Source organism: Oryzias melastigma, linkage group LG23, assembly GCF_002922805.2.
Source record: "Oryzias melastigma strain HK-1 linkage group LG23, ASM292280v2, whole genome shotgun sequence".
Lineage (NCBI taxonomy): Eukaryota > Metazoa > Chordata > Actinopteri > Beloniformes > Adrianichthyidae > Oryzias > Oryzias melastigma.
In genome coordinates this window covers 2,482,851-2,502,228 of record NC_050534.1, presented here as the reverse complement: position 1 = coordinate 2,502,228, position 19,378 = coordinate 2,482,851, and the positions used below count along the sequence as shown (strand labels likewise).

At 39.0% G+C, this 19,378-nt stretch overlaps 1 protein-coding gene across 1 annotated transcript in view; it reads left to right on the top strand.

The window, feature by feature from the left end:
• Positions 1–19,378, top strand: part of LOC112140205 (synapsin-3) — a gene marked incomplete at its 5' end in the record, with an annotated part of 150,407 nt that overhangs the window by 110,078 nt on the left and 20,951 nt on the right. Inside the window, 1 exon segment of the mRNA XM_024263104.2 lies at positions 15,912–16,043. Coding sequence (XP_024118872.1) covers positions 15,912–16,043 — 132 coding nt within the window.

Below are 19,378 nucleotides of genomic sequence, written 5' to 3'. Positions count from 1 at the left end.
AGATTTTTGAGGTAAACCAGAGAGCAGGGCATTACAGTAATCTAAACGACTAAAAATAAAAGCATGCATCAGCACCTCTGTGCTGGCACAGATAGGATTTTCATGAGAACCAAACAGTCTGGACTCTTTTCTTATCTCTGTTGAATCATGTTCATGTGTTACAGGAAGTGTCGGCTACAGGAAGAGAGGAGCAGTGAAGACATTTGATTCAGAGGAGACCCCCCACCCCCCCCTACTACTGCTGTCACTGTTGTCTAAATAAACTGTTAATAATTTATTTCCTACATTTTTATTGAACATATCATAATCCACTGTAACATAACTCTAGCAGATGATTATGACATAACATGAACAAAAACAGGAACCAAAGATATGATCCAAGAATACTAACAGCTCAGTCACTTTTGTCTCCTCCTTCAGAGGTCGCCTCAGCCAATCAGCATCAGCGCTTCACACAGGTGGTTTTTACGCCTGTGTGATATTGACATGGAACACCAGATGTTCTAAAGTTTATTCATTTGAATGACTAAAAATGCTTAGTTCAACATGAAATTAGCAAAAAAGAAAACAAAGAAAAACTACAGAGCCTTCTATTAATCACAAAAGAATGGAGAGAAAAAAGTTTCACCAACTGTTCAAATCATTATTTATAAATATGTTTCAGTCTTTCAAAGGCATGAAATTCTCAGTTATTAGATTAATTGTACATTTTAATTCCACTGAGAAATATGGTCAAATGTTTGTCATTTGTATATTCACATTTATCAATACAATTTTTGGCCAAAATAAGGTAAGAAGATTTGATCTTCAAAGTCTCAGAACAGTTTGTTTCAAACAGGGAGAACATTTCTAAAACAAATAGGTTTAGGTTTCAATAGGATTGATGCAAAAGGAACAGCTGGGGCCAAAATACTTAAGAAAAATAAGATGTTAACTACAGTAAGAAGGAAAATAAAGACATAAAAAAGGAAGGAAACAATAACCAAACAGAGTTTTGTTCAAAGGTTATCTGGACAGTTTTTGAGGATTTCATGGTTTTTAATGAGACATCATATATTTTTAATCTGTTTTTTAAACAGGACGTTTACAATCTTTCTATTAACAACAATGGATACTACATTTCTTAATTAGTAAAATAATATAAATATTTGTGAATAAATTTTCCATAAATGTTAATACGTCTGAGGCACAAAAAGGGTGAATGTAAAGTTAAAGGTTATTCCAATTTCTGAGGTTTCTCCAAAAAACCTTGGGATATGAGCATGGAAACAATAAACGCTCCCATTGATATTAATAAGATTTTTTTAATCTAATATTTAAACATTTTATGATGCCTTTGTAAAACATAACATCTCATCATAGCTGTATTTGCAATCCCCAGTCTGTTGTGTTTCTTTTTTTTCCATGTCTTCAGTTCTAAAAAATAAAGTTATAAAAACTAACTAAATAAATAAATGACTCAATGGGCTACCCGATCATCCAGCTGCCACAAATCGTGTTAAAACTGTCAACCAGCGCGAGTAATAAAGTTTTAGAAAAAAAATGGCGCAAAAGGGAAGTCACGTAACCCATGTGCGCGTGATTAGGGCATGGTTAGGGAAAGGGGATCCGGGACTGACACTCCTGAATGAGCGCGTGCATCGCTATTAAAAGTCCAACGCAGCGCGCCCATCTGCTCAATAATTCCGGCGCGCGACTCGCATGCTCACCACAACAGCCTCTTCAAATGAAAATATAATATCGATACTTGGTGAGAACCCATCGAGAATCGATCGTAGGACTAAATATTGCGATATATCGCATATCGATATTTTGGCACACCCCTTATTTAAACGTGAGCCAGAATAAAAATTAATTAAAAATCTAAAAAAAAAAAAAAAGAAAGAAAGAAAAATGACCTGTTATGTTTTATTTAAAAAAAAAACAGAGTAAAACATCTAAAGTGGAGTATTTTTCTGCTTAATACTGATGCATATTAACGGGAAGAATAGTTAATCGCTGAGTTATTTTGTGACGATGTCTGACAAAAAACCTTCACAAGCAGCTCCAGATGAATCTCTGACACGTCCTTCCTCATGTTCCTGGAAATGGGAGGATGTGTCGACTCAGATTTGAACTGAATGAATGACCTCACTCTGTTCTTGACTTGTTCTGGTGGTGGAGGGGTATTTAATCTGAAAAAAAAGCTGAGGTGATCTCAGGAAACATCTTGAGACTCCCTGGATGTGCAGTCTCAAAGCCGGACCGTTTGGACAGGAGTGACGAAGAGGAGAGAGTCACACTCTTACTACACAGGAAATGACTGATAATAAGTGGGATTTTTGGACTGTCCCTCTGACTGCTGTGTAGGTTTCTGGATTTAAACTGGTCCTACAGCAGCAAACTGTCACACAGGAGGATGGAGGAGACTGTATGTGAAGGTTTCATTCAGTCATAGATCTTCACTGAACAAAGGAAATTTCCCATTTGGGAAGCTTTCAATAATATTAACAAATTAAAAAAATAAAAAAAAAAACAACTCAGCATTATTCCACTTACAGAGACGGTGTTCTTCAGTCTTTGGGTCTAACCATCAAACACCAGAGCTTCTGCCACCACACGCGCTTACAGCTACAGCAACTCTGACTGTTTACATCACGGTTCTCAAACTGGCCGCCTGCGGGCCATCTGCGGCCCGTGGGATGATGATTTGCGCCCCCTGTCTTCATATGAAAGATTACTGTTCGTGCGGCCCGCAAGGTTGATATGAATGACAGTTGTGGCTCTGGAGGCGGGACATCGGCGGGCTGTCCAGTACCTCCTCATTCATTCACAAGAGACTGAATACTTCCGCTGCATGAGTGATGCGTGCGCTAGCAGAATCTCAGTGAGCGCACTGCTCTCAGCTCAGAAATGAAGTAAAGGGCTGTTAATACAGACATTTGAAAATGAATAAAAATTGTTTTCTTTAATCCAGAATTTCTCAGGTACCAAAAAAAAAAATGAAGAACTTAACCCCCCCCTACAACTTTCTGCTGCAAATGTAATCGGTGTCATTAGTTAATTTGATTTTATTTGATTTATTTATTTGTTCTTTTTTCAGTTAGTATGTACAATATATACAATCTACTAATGAAGAACAGGAGTAGGATGAAGGCAGAGTCTTATAAATCCCTACCCCACTCTTATTATTATTACATATAATGCCAACATATGACTAAATGAGTGGGCATAATCAAAACAAACACAAAATGAAAAAAAAATACATAATAAAAACAATATCACAGACGGGAACACATTATTAAGGTCATGCTGCATACAAATCAATCATTTTGTTTTTACATTTAAACCTAAAACAAACAATACTTGAACACTTTTTCAGCTCAGTATCCATCGCATTCCATTTTTTAACCCCAGCAAAGGAAATAGTCCTTTGTTTAAGTGTAGTTTTTACTTTGGGTACTTTGAAGTCATAATTTCTTCTACTATTTACCTCATTTATAACAAAAATATTTTGTAAACAAGGTGGCAACATAAAATGTTTGGCCTTAAACATTACCAACAGTGTCTTCAGAGAACATAGATCTTTAAATTTCAGTATTCTTGACTTAAAAAATAATTTGGAAGTGTGCTCATTGTAGGAAGTCAAATGTATTATTCTTAATTATTTTTTTCTTTCAGAAATGTTAAAGGTTCTAGGTTCGACTCATAAGAATTACCCCAGACTTCCAAACAATATGAAAAATATGGTAAAATCAAGGAGAAATAAAGAAAATATATAGCTTTGTAATTCAACAAATATTTAGCTTTGTTAAAAACCGCAAGATTTTTACTTATATTTTGTTTTATATAAAGAATATGTTGCTTCCATTTTAAATTCTCATCAACAATAATCCCCAGAAATCAAAATTCATGAACTCTTTACACCATTCCATTTCAAATAAAAATTTGAAATTGATTTTTTGCTACTAAACAACATAAACTTTGTTTTTTTTAAATTAAGAGAGAGTTTGTTTCTATTAAACCATTCCTCAAGTAAAATCATTTCTTGCTCGATAGTAGAAACTAATGTATCCACATTTTTCCCAGACCAAAAAAAATGGTGTCGTCAGCAAACAAAACAAATTGCAGTATTTTGGACACATCACAAAGATCATTTATGTATACAATAAAAGAATTTGGTCCCAGTACTGAGCCTTGTGGAATACCACAATGAATTTTTTGACGTTTTGATAAATGTCCTGCATATTCCACAAACTGTTGACGATTGTCTAAGTAACTCATCACCCATTGTAATGCAACACCTCTAATACCAGGAGACTGAAGTTTAGCAAACAGAATGTTGTGATCAATGGTGTCAAAGGCCTTCTTTAAATCAATGAAAACACCAATTGTATGATTTTTATTGTCTAATTCTGTTGTAGTATCCTTAGTCATTTTCAATAATGCTAATGCCGATGAACGGTTATCTCGAAAACCATACTGATTATCATTTAAAAGAGAATATTTCTACAGGAAATTATCAAACTGTATAGCAAAATTTATTTCCAAAATTTTAGAAAACTGAGAAAGTAAAGAAATTGGCCAATAATTATTAATGTTATGTTTGTCTCCAGATTTGAATAGGGGTTTTATTTTTGCTATCTTCATTTTATCAGGAAATGTACCTGAATTAAATGAAAGATTAATAATATACGTCAGTTGCGTGACAATGCAATCTATAGTTTGTTTCACAATATGCATATCTAGACCATCGCTGTCACACGATTTTTTACTGATAATTTTTTAAACAACGTTTAATAATTCAGATTCACTGACATGTCCAAGAAAGAGAGAATGACTAAGTTTACTTTCAAATTTCTGCCTTGATTCATCATTCTTGACGTGAATGGATTGAGCAAGATTTGGTCCTACATTAACAAAATGGGAATTAAATTCTTCGGCCATTTCTGTTTGATTAATTTCTTTGTTCAATTCTTTATATAAATATAATGGTTGTTGAGTTGATCTTTTATTTCCCAAAACATCCCGTAGGACTTTCCAGGTTTCTTTAATATTTCTTTTACTTAAACATAATTGATTTGAATAATAGTCCTTTTTTGCGTTCCGCATTATACTGGTTAACTTATTTTTATAAAGTTTTTACTTAATTTGTTCAAGTTAAACGTATATCTGCTCAAAATATTGTACTTTTGTTATCATTAAAGAACAATTTTTGAAAAACTTCTAAATAATTTGTTTTATTAATTTTTCTCTGTTTTATTAGAATACTTCCAAAACTTTACTCAGAGATTCAGTTCTTTTCATTGGTTCACTGTAAACAGCAGCTCTTTCTGCTACCAAATGCATTTTTAGGTTGTTTTTGCTACATTTAATTTATTATGAACTACTATGTAGGATCATGCACAATATCCATAACTAATGTAAACATTTTTTTATTCACATTCCCCCCCACCCTTGGAGAAACACTGCTCTAGTCAGTCAATCAGTCATTATGTGGTTTCTTCAGTCTTCTGTATCTGCTGTATGGTCATTGTTATTATTTTATTTATTAATGATTGATTTTCTAATTCATTTTTCTAATTAATTAATTAAATTAATTATTTTGTGTTAAAAATAAAGGTGTTTGAGAACATTGGAATGTTTTATCAGCCTCACCCAGACTCTGCCTCCAGCGGTCCCCGGCTGATTTGAGTTTGAGACCCCTGGTTTACATAATAATGTAATCCAACTGATTTTAAAGCAGAGAAAGGCAGCTTTCTGTGTAACACTTTGTTCCTGGAAAGTGTCGTATTTCAGCACACAACTGCTTTTCTTTGCCTCAGAATCTGCTTGAATTATGTTAGTTGTGTAGACGGTTGAAAAGTTGTTGTTATCAAATAATGTCAACACTTAAACTAAAGCTCAGGTTGAAAAAGGCTTATTGATTATTGTTTTTTTGTTGAGAAGCTACTTTGTTAAGAACAACAGTTTCACCTAGTTTTAAACCAAGGTAAGGCAAGGTCCAGTGTTTCCAGAGATGGGGACTCGAGTAACGTCACTTGAACTCAAGTCATGAATTTGACAACTTCTGACCACTTGGACTTTCAAACCTCTGACTCATGACCTGACTCGGACATTAATATGACTTTCAAGTCCCTTTTTAAATGACTTGAAAATTAAATAGTAGGATTTGTGACTCGACTTGGGACTTGACTGCTTTTGACTTGGGACTTGTTGGTCTTGACTTGGGACTTGACTGCTTTTGACTTGGGACTTGATGGTCTTCACTTGGGACTCAACTTGGGACTTGACTGGTTTTGACTTGGGACTTGTTGATCTTTACTTGGGACTTAATGTGGGACTTGTTGGTTTTGACTTGGGACTTGACTTGAGACTCGGCTTGGGACTTGACTGCTTTTGACATGGGGCTTGAGTCGAACTCGGCAATGCAAGGCACGTTTATTTGTATAGCACATTTCATGTACAGAGACAATTCAAAGTGCTTTACATAAAACATTAAAAGAAACAATCAAAAGAAATAGTAAAAATGTGATCATTAAAATAAAATTAAAAGAAAGTAAAAAGCTTTTAATTTAAAACTAGAGGACAAAGACTTGAGACTTACTTGAGACTTGCAAAACAATGACTTGGTCTCACATCTGAATGTTTCTGTTGCTTACTTCCCATAGGCCACACGTGTCAAAGTCAAGGACTGGCCCACTAGGTAATTCTATCCGGCCCTCCAGATCATTTTATTTTATTGGTATTAATGGCCCGATGTTATCTTGGTCTCATTTAATAATAATAATAATAATAATAATGCATTTTATTTGAAGCGCCTTTCAAATCACCCAAGAACACTTTACAGTGAAATAACAATAAAATAATAAGATAGTACACATAAAAGCAAGACTCAATTAAAACAACAGACAGAAGATTGGGTACTGGGTCAAAGTGCAAAGGCAGATCTAAATGTATAAATCTGTAAGGCAGATTTATATATATATATATATTAGGGGTGTGCCAAAATATCGATATTGCGATATATCGCGATATTTAGTCCTGCGATCGATTCTCGATGGGTTCTCACCAAGGATCGATATTATATTTTCATTTAAAGAGGCTGTTGCGCTGACCGTGCGAGTCGCGCGCCGGAACTATTAAGCAGAAGGGCGTGCTGCATCGGACTTTCAATAGCGATGCACGCGCACATTCGAGAGAAGCACCGGTGAGATACAGGCTCTGTAGCGCGTGTGTGAAGCATGTCTACCTGTCAGCATTTATCATCCATCGGTAGGAGATCCAGGTAAGAAGTGATTTTGTCTGAGCTCTAGAATGTCAGCGATCACTTACTTCCTGTTTGCTGTGTGAACTGGGCGCGTGCTTCGTAGTTGTTTGTGTACACTTCAGATAGCGTCGGAATTTTTGGTTTCATGCACTTCGATGTTTAACCTGCTGGTGTACGGTGTAACTTTGCTAAATTTATAATGTGACGTTTTCAAACAATGTAATTACTTGTTGCCAATGTTAATTTAAAGTAATTCTTAAATAAAAAAGCAGGATTTGATGTATGAACTGAAATTTAAATGTAACTAGAAAATTGCATTACCTCCGATAATGCATGTGTGAATGCATTATCGCGCTAATGCGGTTGTTGTAAATCGCGTAAATTGCTTAAATTTGCAGTAATTGCTTAAATTGTGTAACGTGTATTAAGTGCTTAAAGTGTGTAAAGTGTGTAAAGTGCTTAAATTGCATTAATTAGCATTAATAGCTTAAATTGCGTTAATTCGCTTAAATTGCATGAAAATCGTAAAATGTACGAATACCAAAAGTTCGTGCATTAATGTCCTGAACGTGCTGAACGTTGTGATACCAATATTGTAAAAGTTTTAAGGTGCAGTAAAAAGTTTTAAATTTTCCCATTAACTTAACATAGGGCTGAAAATTCGCATAAATTGCGAAATATCGCGAAAACTGTAATATTTGGGAAAACCAAAAATACAAGCAGCAATGTCCTGAACGAGCCGGACGTTTTGATACCTAGATTGCATAAATCGCATAAAGTGTGCTTGAGCTTTTACGTTACAAAAAACGTACGGAAAATGAAATAAACAATAACTAGAAAATTGCATTACCTCCGATAATGCATGTGTGAATGCATTATCGCGCTAATGCGGTTGTTGTAAATCGCGTAAATTGCTTAAATTTCCAGTAATTGCTTAAATTGTGTAACGTGTATTAAGTGCTTAAAGTGTGTAAAGTGTGTAAAGTGCTTAAGTTGCATTAACTAGCATTAATAGCTTAAATTGCTTTAATTCGCGTTAATTGCGTGAAAATCGTAAAGTGTACGAATACCAAAAGTTTGTGCATTAATGTCCTGAACGTGCTGAACGTTTTGATACCAATATTGTAAAAGTTTTAAGGTGCAGTAAAAAGTTTTAAATTTTCCCATTGACTTAACATAGGGCTGAAACTTCGCATAAATTGCGTAATATCGCGAAAACTGTAAAATTTGCGAAAACCAAAAATACAAGCAGCAATGTCCTGAACGAGCCGGACGTTTTGATACCTCGATTGCATAAATCGCAAAGTTTTTACGTTCCAAAAAACGTACGGAAGATGAAATAAACAATAACTAGAAAAATTGCATTACCTCCGATAATGCATGTGTGAATGCATCTTTGCTGAATGTTGTCGCTGAATATGCTGCAAACATTTGCTGAAGTTGCTGTAAGGACTTACTGTAATTGCTGAAAGTAGCTTAACTAAGAATTAGCCTTAAAAACCGGAGAAAGTGTCAAATTAGCCAAAAAAGATAAAGTTATGCTAATATGTTAGCAAAACTCAAAGTTAGCTTAAAAAACGTAGTTAGTTATAATGTTCTCAACATCCTGAACAGTTTGATACCCATATTGCATAGGTTTGAAATTGCACAAAAAGTTGTAAGAATTTTGTGGAAAAAACAATTTGTGTAAATTTGTGAACACAACCGTGTAAAAGCTTAAAATTTCTTAAATTTAACAATGTCTAGTAAAAGCATGAATTTCCTGAACATGTTGGATCTGTATAATTGCATAAAATGCTGAGTTTTATTAATATTTGCACAAAGTGTGTAAAATTGTGTAGTTGTGTAAAATTGTGTTAAATTTGTGTAGCTTGTGTAATTGTAAGAATGTGTAGTAAAAGCATGAATTTCCTGAACATGCTGGATGTGTAAAAATGCATAAAATGCTGAATTTGCTTAAAATTTGCACAAATTTGTGTAAAATTGTGTAAAATTGTATAAAGTTGTGTTAAATTGTGTAATTTTGTGTAACTTGCATGAATTTTAACAATGCTGGAAGTATAAGCATGAATTTCTGGACATGCTGAATGTTTTAAATTGCTTGAATTGCATAAAGTGTGTAATTTGCAGGAATTTGTAAAAAAAATCCTATTAGTTATAATGGGGCTAAAAAAATGCACAAATTGTGTAACTACGCAAAAACTGTAAAGTGCAAAACTACTAATAATACAAGCAGTAATGTCCTTAACGAGCTGAACGTTTTGATACCAAGATTGTGTAAATCGCATAAAGTGTGCTTGAGTTTTTACGTGTCAAAAAACGTATGGAAGAAAGCATAAATGAAGAATCTCAATAGTGTGAATGCATTGAATGCATTCACACAATAATAAAGACAAACAGAAACACAATAGTGTGAATGCATTGAATGCATTCACACAATAATAAAGAGAAACAGAAGCACAATAGTGTGAATGCATTGAATGCATTCACACAATTAAAATAAAGTACATTAATTCACTGTAAAATTAGGGAGCTTGCTAATTAATTGAAGCACTTAAAATTATATTTACCATTATTATGTGTGTTTTAAGGTGTTTACCTATTGGCTGCTAAATGACCAAATGGAAAATAAATAAAGATTGGAAAAATAATCTCAAGTGACAGTCTGAGTAAATTAGCCTTCATTTTTGAATTCTCAGCCCTCTTCAAGTAAAGGAAAAGTGCATGAAAATTAGGTAACACTTGACAGAGGCTGTAAAAAATTATATTCATCATCCTTTGGTGTGACGTTCTTTTGGAGGTAGATAGCTGTCGCCACTTGACTTATTTAATTTTTGCTCTGTTGCTTACAACAATTCTGCACTAAGTAGTGTCACTGCTGATCATGTTTACTATTGTTAACATTAAATTTGACAGATAAGTCCAATTCAGTTGTTGTCAATGCTTGTCACATACATAGTATTACTGATTTCAGCAATGTTGCACAAAAGTGTCTATAATTTGTTGCATAAAATAAGAAAACTTGTTTATTATGATTGTGTTAAAGCTAAAAAAGATTAAAGGGGATATATTTTCACAAAAAAACATGTTCTTCTATATAATGCTAGTTCTTAAAGAGCATTTCTACCAATTATTGCAGTATCGCGATATTATCGATATCGTGAGCCATGTATCGCGTATCGTATCGTGAGGTACCCAGTGATTCCCAGCCCTAATATATATAAATATATATATAGAGAGAGAGAGATTTTTTTTTCTTTTTTTTTACCGGTTTTATCCTTGTCTTCTTCCGTGGTGTTTGAACATAGGTAAAATTTCACACATGGGTCTTCTCCTGATTTATACACACAAAGACTTAACCCAGGACAAGGTGGACCTTTGTCAGTTTTACTATATAAGAAAGGTTTCTAATCTAATAGGAAGCTGCTTGCATTTAAAGTCAGTACTAGGGATGGAATCTTTCCTGCTGTCTGAATACTCAGACGCAGTTTCTGTTTCCATTTTCTTGAGGCTGGAGTCCACCCATAATAGGAAGGGTCCCATGATCGGTCAAGTGTCACCCCAACTAATGGAACTCCAGATAACCAACGTCATATTGAATTCATAACCTATCAAAACAGAGGAATTGCACCATGCTGCTGGAAAATCCCCCAATCGAGGTCCTTTCCCAGTCATGTTGATACATGAATCCTGATGCTGATCAGGAAAAACTGGCACTAAATGAAGGAAATCTGTGTATTTCATAACCTGTTTTGGAAAGTGGTGAATCACTGATGAAAAATAATGCAAGATTTCAATTAATCTGTGGTTATGTGTGTTATTATTGCCTTTAAAAGTTAACTTTAATCTAAATGTTATTTATGCCTCTGGGACAGTACACATTAAATTTACCCAGCCGCTATTTTTCATATGTTGTCAACGGATAGATGTTAAAAATTAATATAAAAACATAATAGTAAAAGCTCAGACTAAGGAGAAAAGAAATATTAAAATTCAACCGAATGCTAAAGACAATCACAACTCCCTGTTCTTGTACAGTCTTGGAGACTTTGTCTCAGGCACCTTTCTCGGCTCCAGCCAGCAGCCGCCTGGTCTCGCCGACGATGCAGGCGAAGTGCTGGGGATCTCAAAGACACCTAGTGTCATCATTTGGGGCGGAGCCTCCGTCAGGATGAGGGGAGGAGCCTGAGCAGAGGAGCCATGGAAGAGCCTTGCCTCCTCCATGGCCTCATGTGCCTTTACGCTCCACATGTGAGCCAAAGTTCTGGGAACTTTTCTGTGTCCTCTTTGAATAATTCAATTGTGCACTCAAACACGGCCCCGCTGATCCGACGCTGATACAGGAAAAAAGGCGCGTTTCTGCTTTTGAGTTCATGGGATTTGTTATTACAGCAAGTAGAGAAGCTTAGAAAGTCATCTATAGAATGTAATCCATCAATAGAAGACTTGTTTTAGGTCTGGAGCTCCGACATACCGTCTTCTGCAGTGGTTGTTTCATTGAGAAGTAGCTTTTTCAGTGCCTGGGAACTTGGGAAGGAGTCACTCTCATCAGCAGTTAATTGGATTTGAGACAGACAGAGGCTCGTAAAACTGTTATCCTCTGACCTCAACAACAGAGACGGACATAGTTTTACAAATCAAATACAGACAATAAAAAAAGACTCATCACTTCTGCCTGAGCACCAAAGAGTCCATGGCTGTGTCCGGGTTCTGCGTCCTCCCTGGGCTGCATTTGTCAGCCATTGACATCACAAGTCCAGTCCAGATTCAATTGCTGCTTCAAACACTGCCAACGAACACAGCCTTCCTTTCCCCAAATTCAAGTATCGTTCTATGCTGCCCCTTTCCCAAGATGCATGGCGGTTGGCCGCGAAGATTTTTTCTAAAACAATGACGGACTTTGATTCGGGACCCGGAGTTGAGAACATTTCACTTTTAAATGTAAGTAAAAACTGTAAACTGATATGTCTTTTATGATCAACATATGACATTTTAACAATATTTTCATCTGCAATGTTACAATAACAGTGCTCGTATAGCGGTCTGGGCTTGTATGCTAGATCCTGCTGTTGTTCTTCGATCGTTCATGTTTGTTCTTTCTTGATGAAAACAAAAAAATTTAAAGCATAATTTTATAACCTTTTAGGGACCAAAGAACGGACAATTATAGAGCAACTATAAAGCTCGGGGGTGAAAAATTATCATCTTTTTACTAGCGCCAAATTTTCGGCTGCTGTGGCAAATCGTACATTTACCGTATTTTCACGACCATTAGGCGCTCAGAAATGTCTCAAATTTTCTCCAAAATGTGCAGCACGCCCTATATTGCAGTGCGCCGACTGTGTTGTTTTTTTTCTTGTTTTTTTTTGAAGGGCGAATTACATGAGAACTTTGATGTTTTATAGCTGAAGTGAGCACCACTCACACGAAGCGCGGACCGCGTGTACGTGCTCCCTCGCTTCTCCCCATAAGCAGTAACTGTGGGGGAAAAAATCACATTTGTTCAAATTCAAATTTGTTTCAATGAATTTTACATTTTATGTCAGATAATTTGTTATTATTGAGGCAACTTGTGAACTTTCAGGCTGTTCATTCTATATGATCATTGTTTTTTACAGTGCTGGTATCCATATTCATTTCCCTTCCTTTTATTCAAATTTCCTGAACTTTTCTTTGATAATCAACACGTTAGTCACGTGCTCCACGTGTGTACCGCTAGCATAAACACCTGTTGGATCAATAACACCGGTAGAAGTCTCTCTTTACGGTCAGACACAGCTCTCCGCTGCTGTGCCTCTAAGCGCGTTTTCACCTGTCAATGGACCAGGTGGAGGAGCGCACGAGGACCCGCCCACTTCATGCGAAAAAGCAGAGAAGAAAAAAGCTGAACCAGAGCAACTATGTTTTTAGTAGGGCTGTTAGATTTGTCGTGTTAATTACGCGTTAACTTGACATGTGCGTGATGCCGACAATTTATTTGACGCATTAATTGCGGATTTTCTCATACGTGCCTTTCCACACCGCTCCGGTTCGCGTCCAGTACCACGTCTGGTGGTACCGGAGCCGCGTCCCGAGAGCTACGGACCCCCGAAGTTCCGAACTGCAGGCGCACCGGGGGACGTTTAAAATGTAGTTTAAACACTCACCTGAGCACAGGTATCAGCTCACCTTAGCACTAGCCGTTTGTGTGACAGAATGAAAGTCTTTATCTGAATGGGTTTGTATGATGGAGTGTGTGAGCTGTTGTTACAGTTGAATTGAGTACATGTGTAGTATATGTATAGTATATGTGAGTATGTTTAGTTTAAATGTGGAGACTATTTTGGCCAACAAGTGTGTTTGTAACTATAGAGTGTGTGTGTAGACAGGCCCCGCCCATTCTAGTTTATCACTTAGTCCTGGTTGTTTTATGATGTTGCCTCCCTCTGTTGCCATCTTCTTCTTCCTCTCCCCCCCACCCCTCCCCCACCCTCTTCCTTTTTTCCATCCGGTCCAACAACAAAGAAAAATAAATAAAATAAAACATAATCAATATAAATAAAGTTTAGCATTAAATACAACAGGGGTTTATACTCAATAAATCCCTGTTGTGACAGTAAAATCTGCCCAACACAAGAAGCTCTCAGCCCACATCTGTTGGCTCAGCTGTTGGACAGGACGAGTTAAAAATAAATAAATAAATAAAATAAAATGTAGTTTAAACAACGGCAGTTATTTGTTATGGAAATGTTATTTTTGATGTTTTTTATTTCATTTTACGAAACGTTGATTGAAGTTTTGAATTTAAAATGCCCTTCACTTGCACTTGGGCTTTTGTTAGGCATTTTATGTTATAGCCTTTTATTGTTAAGAAAGTTTATCTCAGTACAATGTTACAAAATAAAGTATTTCTGATGAAAACCATCGGCTGAGCGCGTGCACCAGCAGGGAGCACCGATTCGTTGGTTTTAGGCAGTTCCAACCACCGTGATCTAACAGATAACAGAAAAACATCAATTGCTCTTTTTTTTCACCATGAAGCGCTGAGTTGGCGTCTCCTGCTGCTGTCGTGCTCAACGGCTCGTACCGCTCGTTCCTATAACTAATATTGCTTTCTACACATTCTTACTCGCCCATCATACGTCTGGCCGGGGGCGGGGCCTTCCGCTGTTTCTGTGACTGGGATAAAGGCTGTCCCACATTGACCTGAGAGGAGGAAAAGTAGGGGATGTTTTTTTATCATTGTCTCGACAGACATAAACAAAACATCACAGTTGAGGAGAGCCAAGCAGGTTACCCGCCCTCCCCGCCCCCGCAGCACCTGTCTCTCCCCCGGCGTGTGGAGCGAGCAGACGCCGTTGAAGGGAGGATGTCTGTCTGTCTGCAGACAGAACCGCTGCGCTGCAACAGGACAAAGACAGTCGTAACGGATTCGTATTTTACTTCTTTATTTCCGATCGGGTCACTGAAAACAGCCCGTGCCAAAAGCTGAGTTCCTGATTGGCTGATGCGATGCAACATCATCAAACTCTGTGATCTGCTGTGAAATGAAGTCAGACTTTCAAGCGCTACGCGGCGCACGCTCTCGTGCTCGCCTCAATAGCTGCTTTATATGAGCCCGCCCACTATGGCAGGAAAAGTAAAGGGATTGGCTAAAACTTCACAGTACTGAAGAAAGTCGAAATGATTGACATGTTCAGAGAACAATAGACCTTCAAAGAACAGCTGCACTGTTTGTATGGAGCTGCTTTCGGTTTCGGTAGATCTGTGTAGATCATAACTGTTTCTGCGTGGAATCAAACTTCGGTGACAAACCCTAGTTTTACCATGCCTGCACCCTATGGTCAAGAGCGCCTTATGTATTTGCTAAATACCGAAAAAGTACCAGTAAGTGAAACTGCGCCCTATAATCCTGCTTCAGTAATTCCTGGTTAGATGAATTGGATGAGTTCAGTTTCTGATTGACTGAAACACCTGATCCAGGTGAGCAGAAGTAGTAGAAACAGGGTTAGCTGCTAAACAAGCAGGAACAGAGTTGGTGACCCCTGCAGTAGAGTTTATTGTCTTTTGTGAAACATTTTTGAGAGGGATTAACCCTGTCATATCTCCCTCTTTGTGCAGTGTGTTTTTCAGGAGAATCCTGGAGAAAATGGATCTGCTGGACAAGGTCCAGGATAAGGCTGGATAAGGTCCTCTTCAGGGTCAGGAACAGCGGAGAGCGGAAGAGAGGAAGGAAGGAGTGAGCCACCAGCTGGAGGAAGAAGAATAAACAGTGATGAGCTTCTAGACCTAATCAGACAGGACATGAGGCAGAAGAGCAGAGTGCAGGAGAGAGAGGAGGGAACTAACTGGTCTTGGATCTTCACCGCTCCAGGATTGGAGACTCTAGTTGATTCCGCATTTGGAAATTTGCCAGCAAAGTTAGACTAACTTGCATTTTGTTCAATAAAGTCATAAAAAAAACAAGGCTGGACTGTCCAAATTCACTGCACTTTACTCTACCCGCTTTACGAAGGACCCGGCCATCAGCGACCGCAAAGGCCACGGCCATAGAAGGACGCAGCTGCTGAATTTGGACACAACCCATTACTGCAGGAAGCTTTGGGCACTTCCTGTTGTGATCTTAGGTTGCTCATTGCTGCCCTCTAGTGGTTGAATATTAACATGTGTGCCACCTCTACAGGTGATGGACAGCTCCATGCCTCTGATTGGAGAACATGTGGAGGAGGACAAACAACTGATCACAGAGCTGGTGGTAAACAAGATGGCCCAATTGTTGCTGGGAGTTTCCACGCCGCTGCCTTCATCAGTGAAGGTTAACATACCAACATCTCTGCATTAGTATTGTCGATTATTCCTCTTATCAACCTTAGTCCTTATTAACTAACTGAGGATTTATCAGAAACTTAACCTTTAAAATTAAACTTTGTAACTTTTGCTAATGCCATTTGTCCACTGGTATATCTGTCAGGACTAATGTTGCTTCAGGTTTTACTGTCAAGAGACACATTTGAAAAAGGTATTGGGTAAAATGTGGGGATTGGCAGTTGTATATGTAGTGCTCACAAAAATTAAAAGAGCACCTTAAAAAAACACATTAGATACATCAGATCTCAATATGACTGACGACATTAGGTGTCTGAAACAGAAGTGCAGAAGAGCGGAGAGGAGATACAGAAAGACAAAACTAATAATTCATAAAGACATTTTTAAAGAACAACTCAAAATGTACAATAACTCTGTTATACAGGCCAGAAAACAATACTTTTCAAATCTCATATCAGAAAATAAAAACAATCCAAAATTTATTTTTAAAACAATTGACATTTTAATAAACAAAGATTGCCATCATCTAATGCATGTGAGGAATTCGCAGACCACTTCATGGGTAAAATCAATGCTATAAGATCTAGTCTTTCATCTTTCAGTACTCTGGTTTTAGCAGATCACCAGCATTGGTTTTACCTGGGGAAACACTGGGGAGTTTTGTCCTGGTTGATGCAGAAATGCTTGGTCGAGTTTTATCCCAAGTAAACACCAAAACCTGTATTTTAGATCCCATTCCAACTTCACTTTTTAAAACATTTTATGGATTCTTTGAGTCAGAGCTTTTAAACATAGTGAACTGCTCTCTTCAGATTGGTGTCATCCGCTCTGCCTGTAAAACAGCAGTGGTGATCCCCCTTCTGAAGAAGAGCAGTTTAGATCCAAATACTCTGAATAGCTGTAGACCTGTATCCAACTTACCGTTTTTAGGTAAAATTATTGAGAAAAGTTACTCAACTTCACAAGTTTTTAAATAACAAAAACATTTTAGAAAAATATCAGTCTGGTTTTGGAATGAACCACAGTACAGAGACAGCTTGTTAATGATCTTAGAATGAATTTAGACTCACAGAATGTCAGAAGGTTGCCCTCTGTCTCCCCCTCTGGCTCCCTCCGCACACAGTCTCCTGAGTATTAGCAACTTCCTGTTTTCTTCTCACCGCATTTCCCATCAGCCCCTGCAGCTCCTCCCAGAAGCTCCTCAGCTGCTTCTCATCTCCAATCACCCTCACAGCTTAAAACCAGAGCACCAATCCAAACTCAGTGCGAAGTATTATCCTCCCTGCTATCCTGAATCTCTGAATCGTGCCCTTACTGTTGCCGACTTTTTTTGAACTCCACTCTCTCCTGTCAGCCGCCTGCCTCGACTCCTGCCTGGCCTTGACCTCCGCTTGCCTCTCCCCTGACAAAGCCAAGCCGTGCCTGACCTTCGCCTGTCTCTGACCACCGTCTGCCTCACCTATGAAATCTCCACGCCGTGCCTGACCTCTGCCTATCTGACCAGCTTCTGCCCCTCAACTCTTTAATAAACGCTGCATATGGATCCAACTGCCTCTGACTCCTTGTTACAGAATACTTCGCCAGACATGGATCCAGCAGCTGGGGTTCCTAGCCCTTCCGACCTGGCAAGCTTCGTCGCTATGCTGCTCGAGCATGGACACCAACTCCAGCGGCTAACTGCAGCCACCGAGGCCATAATGACTCATCTACAAGCTGGCCAGAATGCCAGTGTCACTCCACCAGGGCTGGTTCCAAACGTCGCAGCTCCATTCCCTCCTGCAGACATGGCATCGCTGGACCATGCTAATGGTGCTATGGGAGGTCCCAGGCTTTCACTCCCAGATAAATTCAATGGGAGGCCTGAACTGTGTCGTGGGTTCCTGATGCAATGTGACTTATATCTGCGGCAGCAGCCCCACCTCTACTCCACTGAAGAAGCTAAGGTGTCCTTCCTGTGCTCACTTCTCACTGGGGAGGCCCTTGAGTGGATGTCAGCCATGTGGGCAGGAGGAGCGATCCCGTTTGACTCTTATGCCGCATTCACCCAGCAGCTTCGTGAGGTCTTCCACCATTCTGCTGATGGTAAAGACCCTGGTGACCACCTTATGGAACTAACCCAGGGAAGAGACACTGTCGCATCATATTCTTTAAAGTTTCGAACTCTGGTGGTCCAGACGGATTGTAATCTGGACACTCTGAAGAGGCTTTTCCGGCGTGGACTCTCAGGTGACATGCAGAGGGAGCTGGCCTGCCGTGATGAAGGTCTGGGCCTGGAGGCTTTCATCCAGCTAGCCATCCGATTGGACAATCTGATGTGGTCTCGGCGCCCACATCTCTCTACTCCTCGTTCCTTTTCACCTCACCTACCACCACTCCGGCCCTCCCAAACATCTGATCCTGAGCCCATGCACCTGGGTTCGACACAACTGACCCCTGCTGAACGTGAGAGGCGGCGGCGTGAGAACTTATGTCTTTATTGTGGTCAACCAGGACACCTCCGAGCCACCTGTCCCACCCGACCTCCACGCCGCTTCTCGGTAAGCGATCCACCAATGACTTTTGAAGTTCCTGTGATCCTATATGTGCATAATAACCCTGTACAAACACTGGCTATGTTAGATTCAGGCGCTGCTGGCAATTTTGTTGATGTAACCTTTGCCCGCACTCACAAACTGCCTCTTCTGACCTGTAATGCACAAGTAGCAGTCTCAGCTCTTGATGGCCGACCCCTGGGTTCAGGACAGATCCAATTCATAACAAAGGATGTCAGACTCATCACGTGTCCTGACCACCATGAAACTATCAGGTTTTTTACCATTGACTCTCCTCGCTGCCCAGTCATATTGGGCCTTCCCTGGCTAGAGAGGCACAATCCTGCTATTAACTGGTCAGCTCGGTGTCTCTCTTTCCCCTCCACTTTCTGTGTCTACCAGTGTCTCCAGACTGATAGGAGAGGGGGTTGTGGTTCAGGCACCCCATCGCAGACATGCGTGGCCTCCACAACTCTGGAGGAGGCACCCCCAGTGGATGAAGTTGGAATCGTGCCGGCACAATACCAGGACCTGCGAGAGGCCTTCAGCAAGCAGAACGCCACCCAGCTACCACCACACAGATCGTATGACTGCGCCATCGACCTCCTGCCTGGTGCCACTCCTACCAGAGGTAGAGTTTTTCCTTTGTCAAAACCAGAAACGGAGGCAATGCAGGCATACATCAAGGAGGAGCTGGCCAAGGGATTTATCCGACCCTCCACGTCTCCAGTGTCAGCTGGTTTCTTCTTCGTAAAGAAGAAAGATGGTGGTCTCAGGCCCTGCATAGACTTCC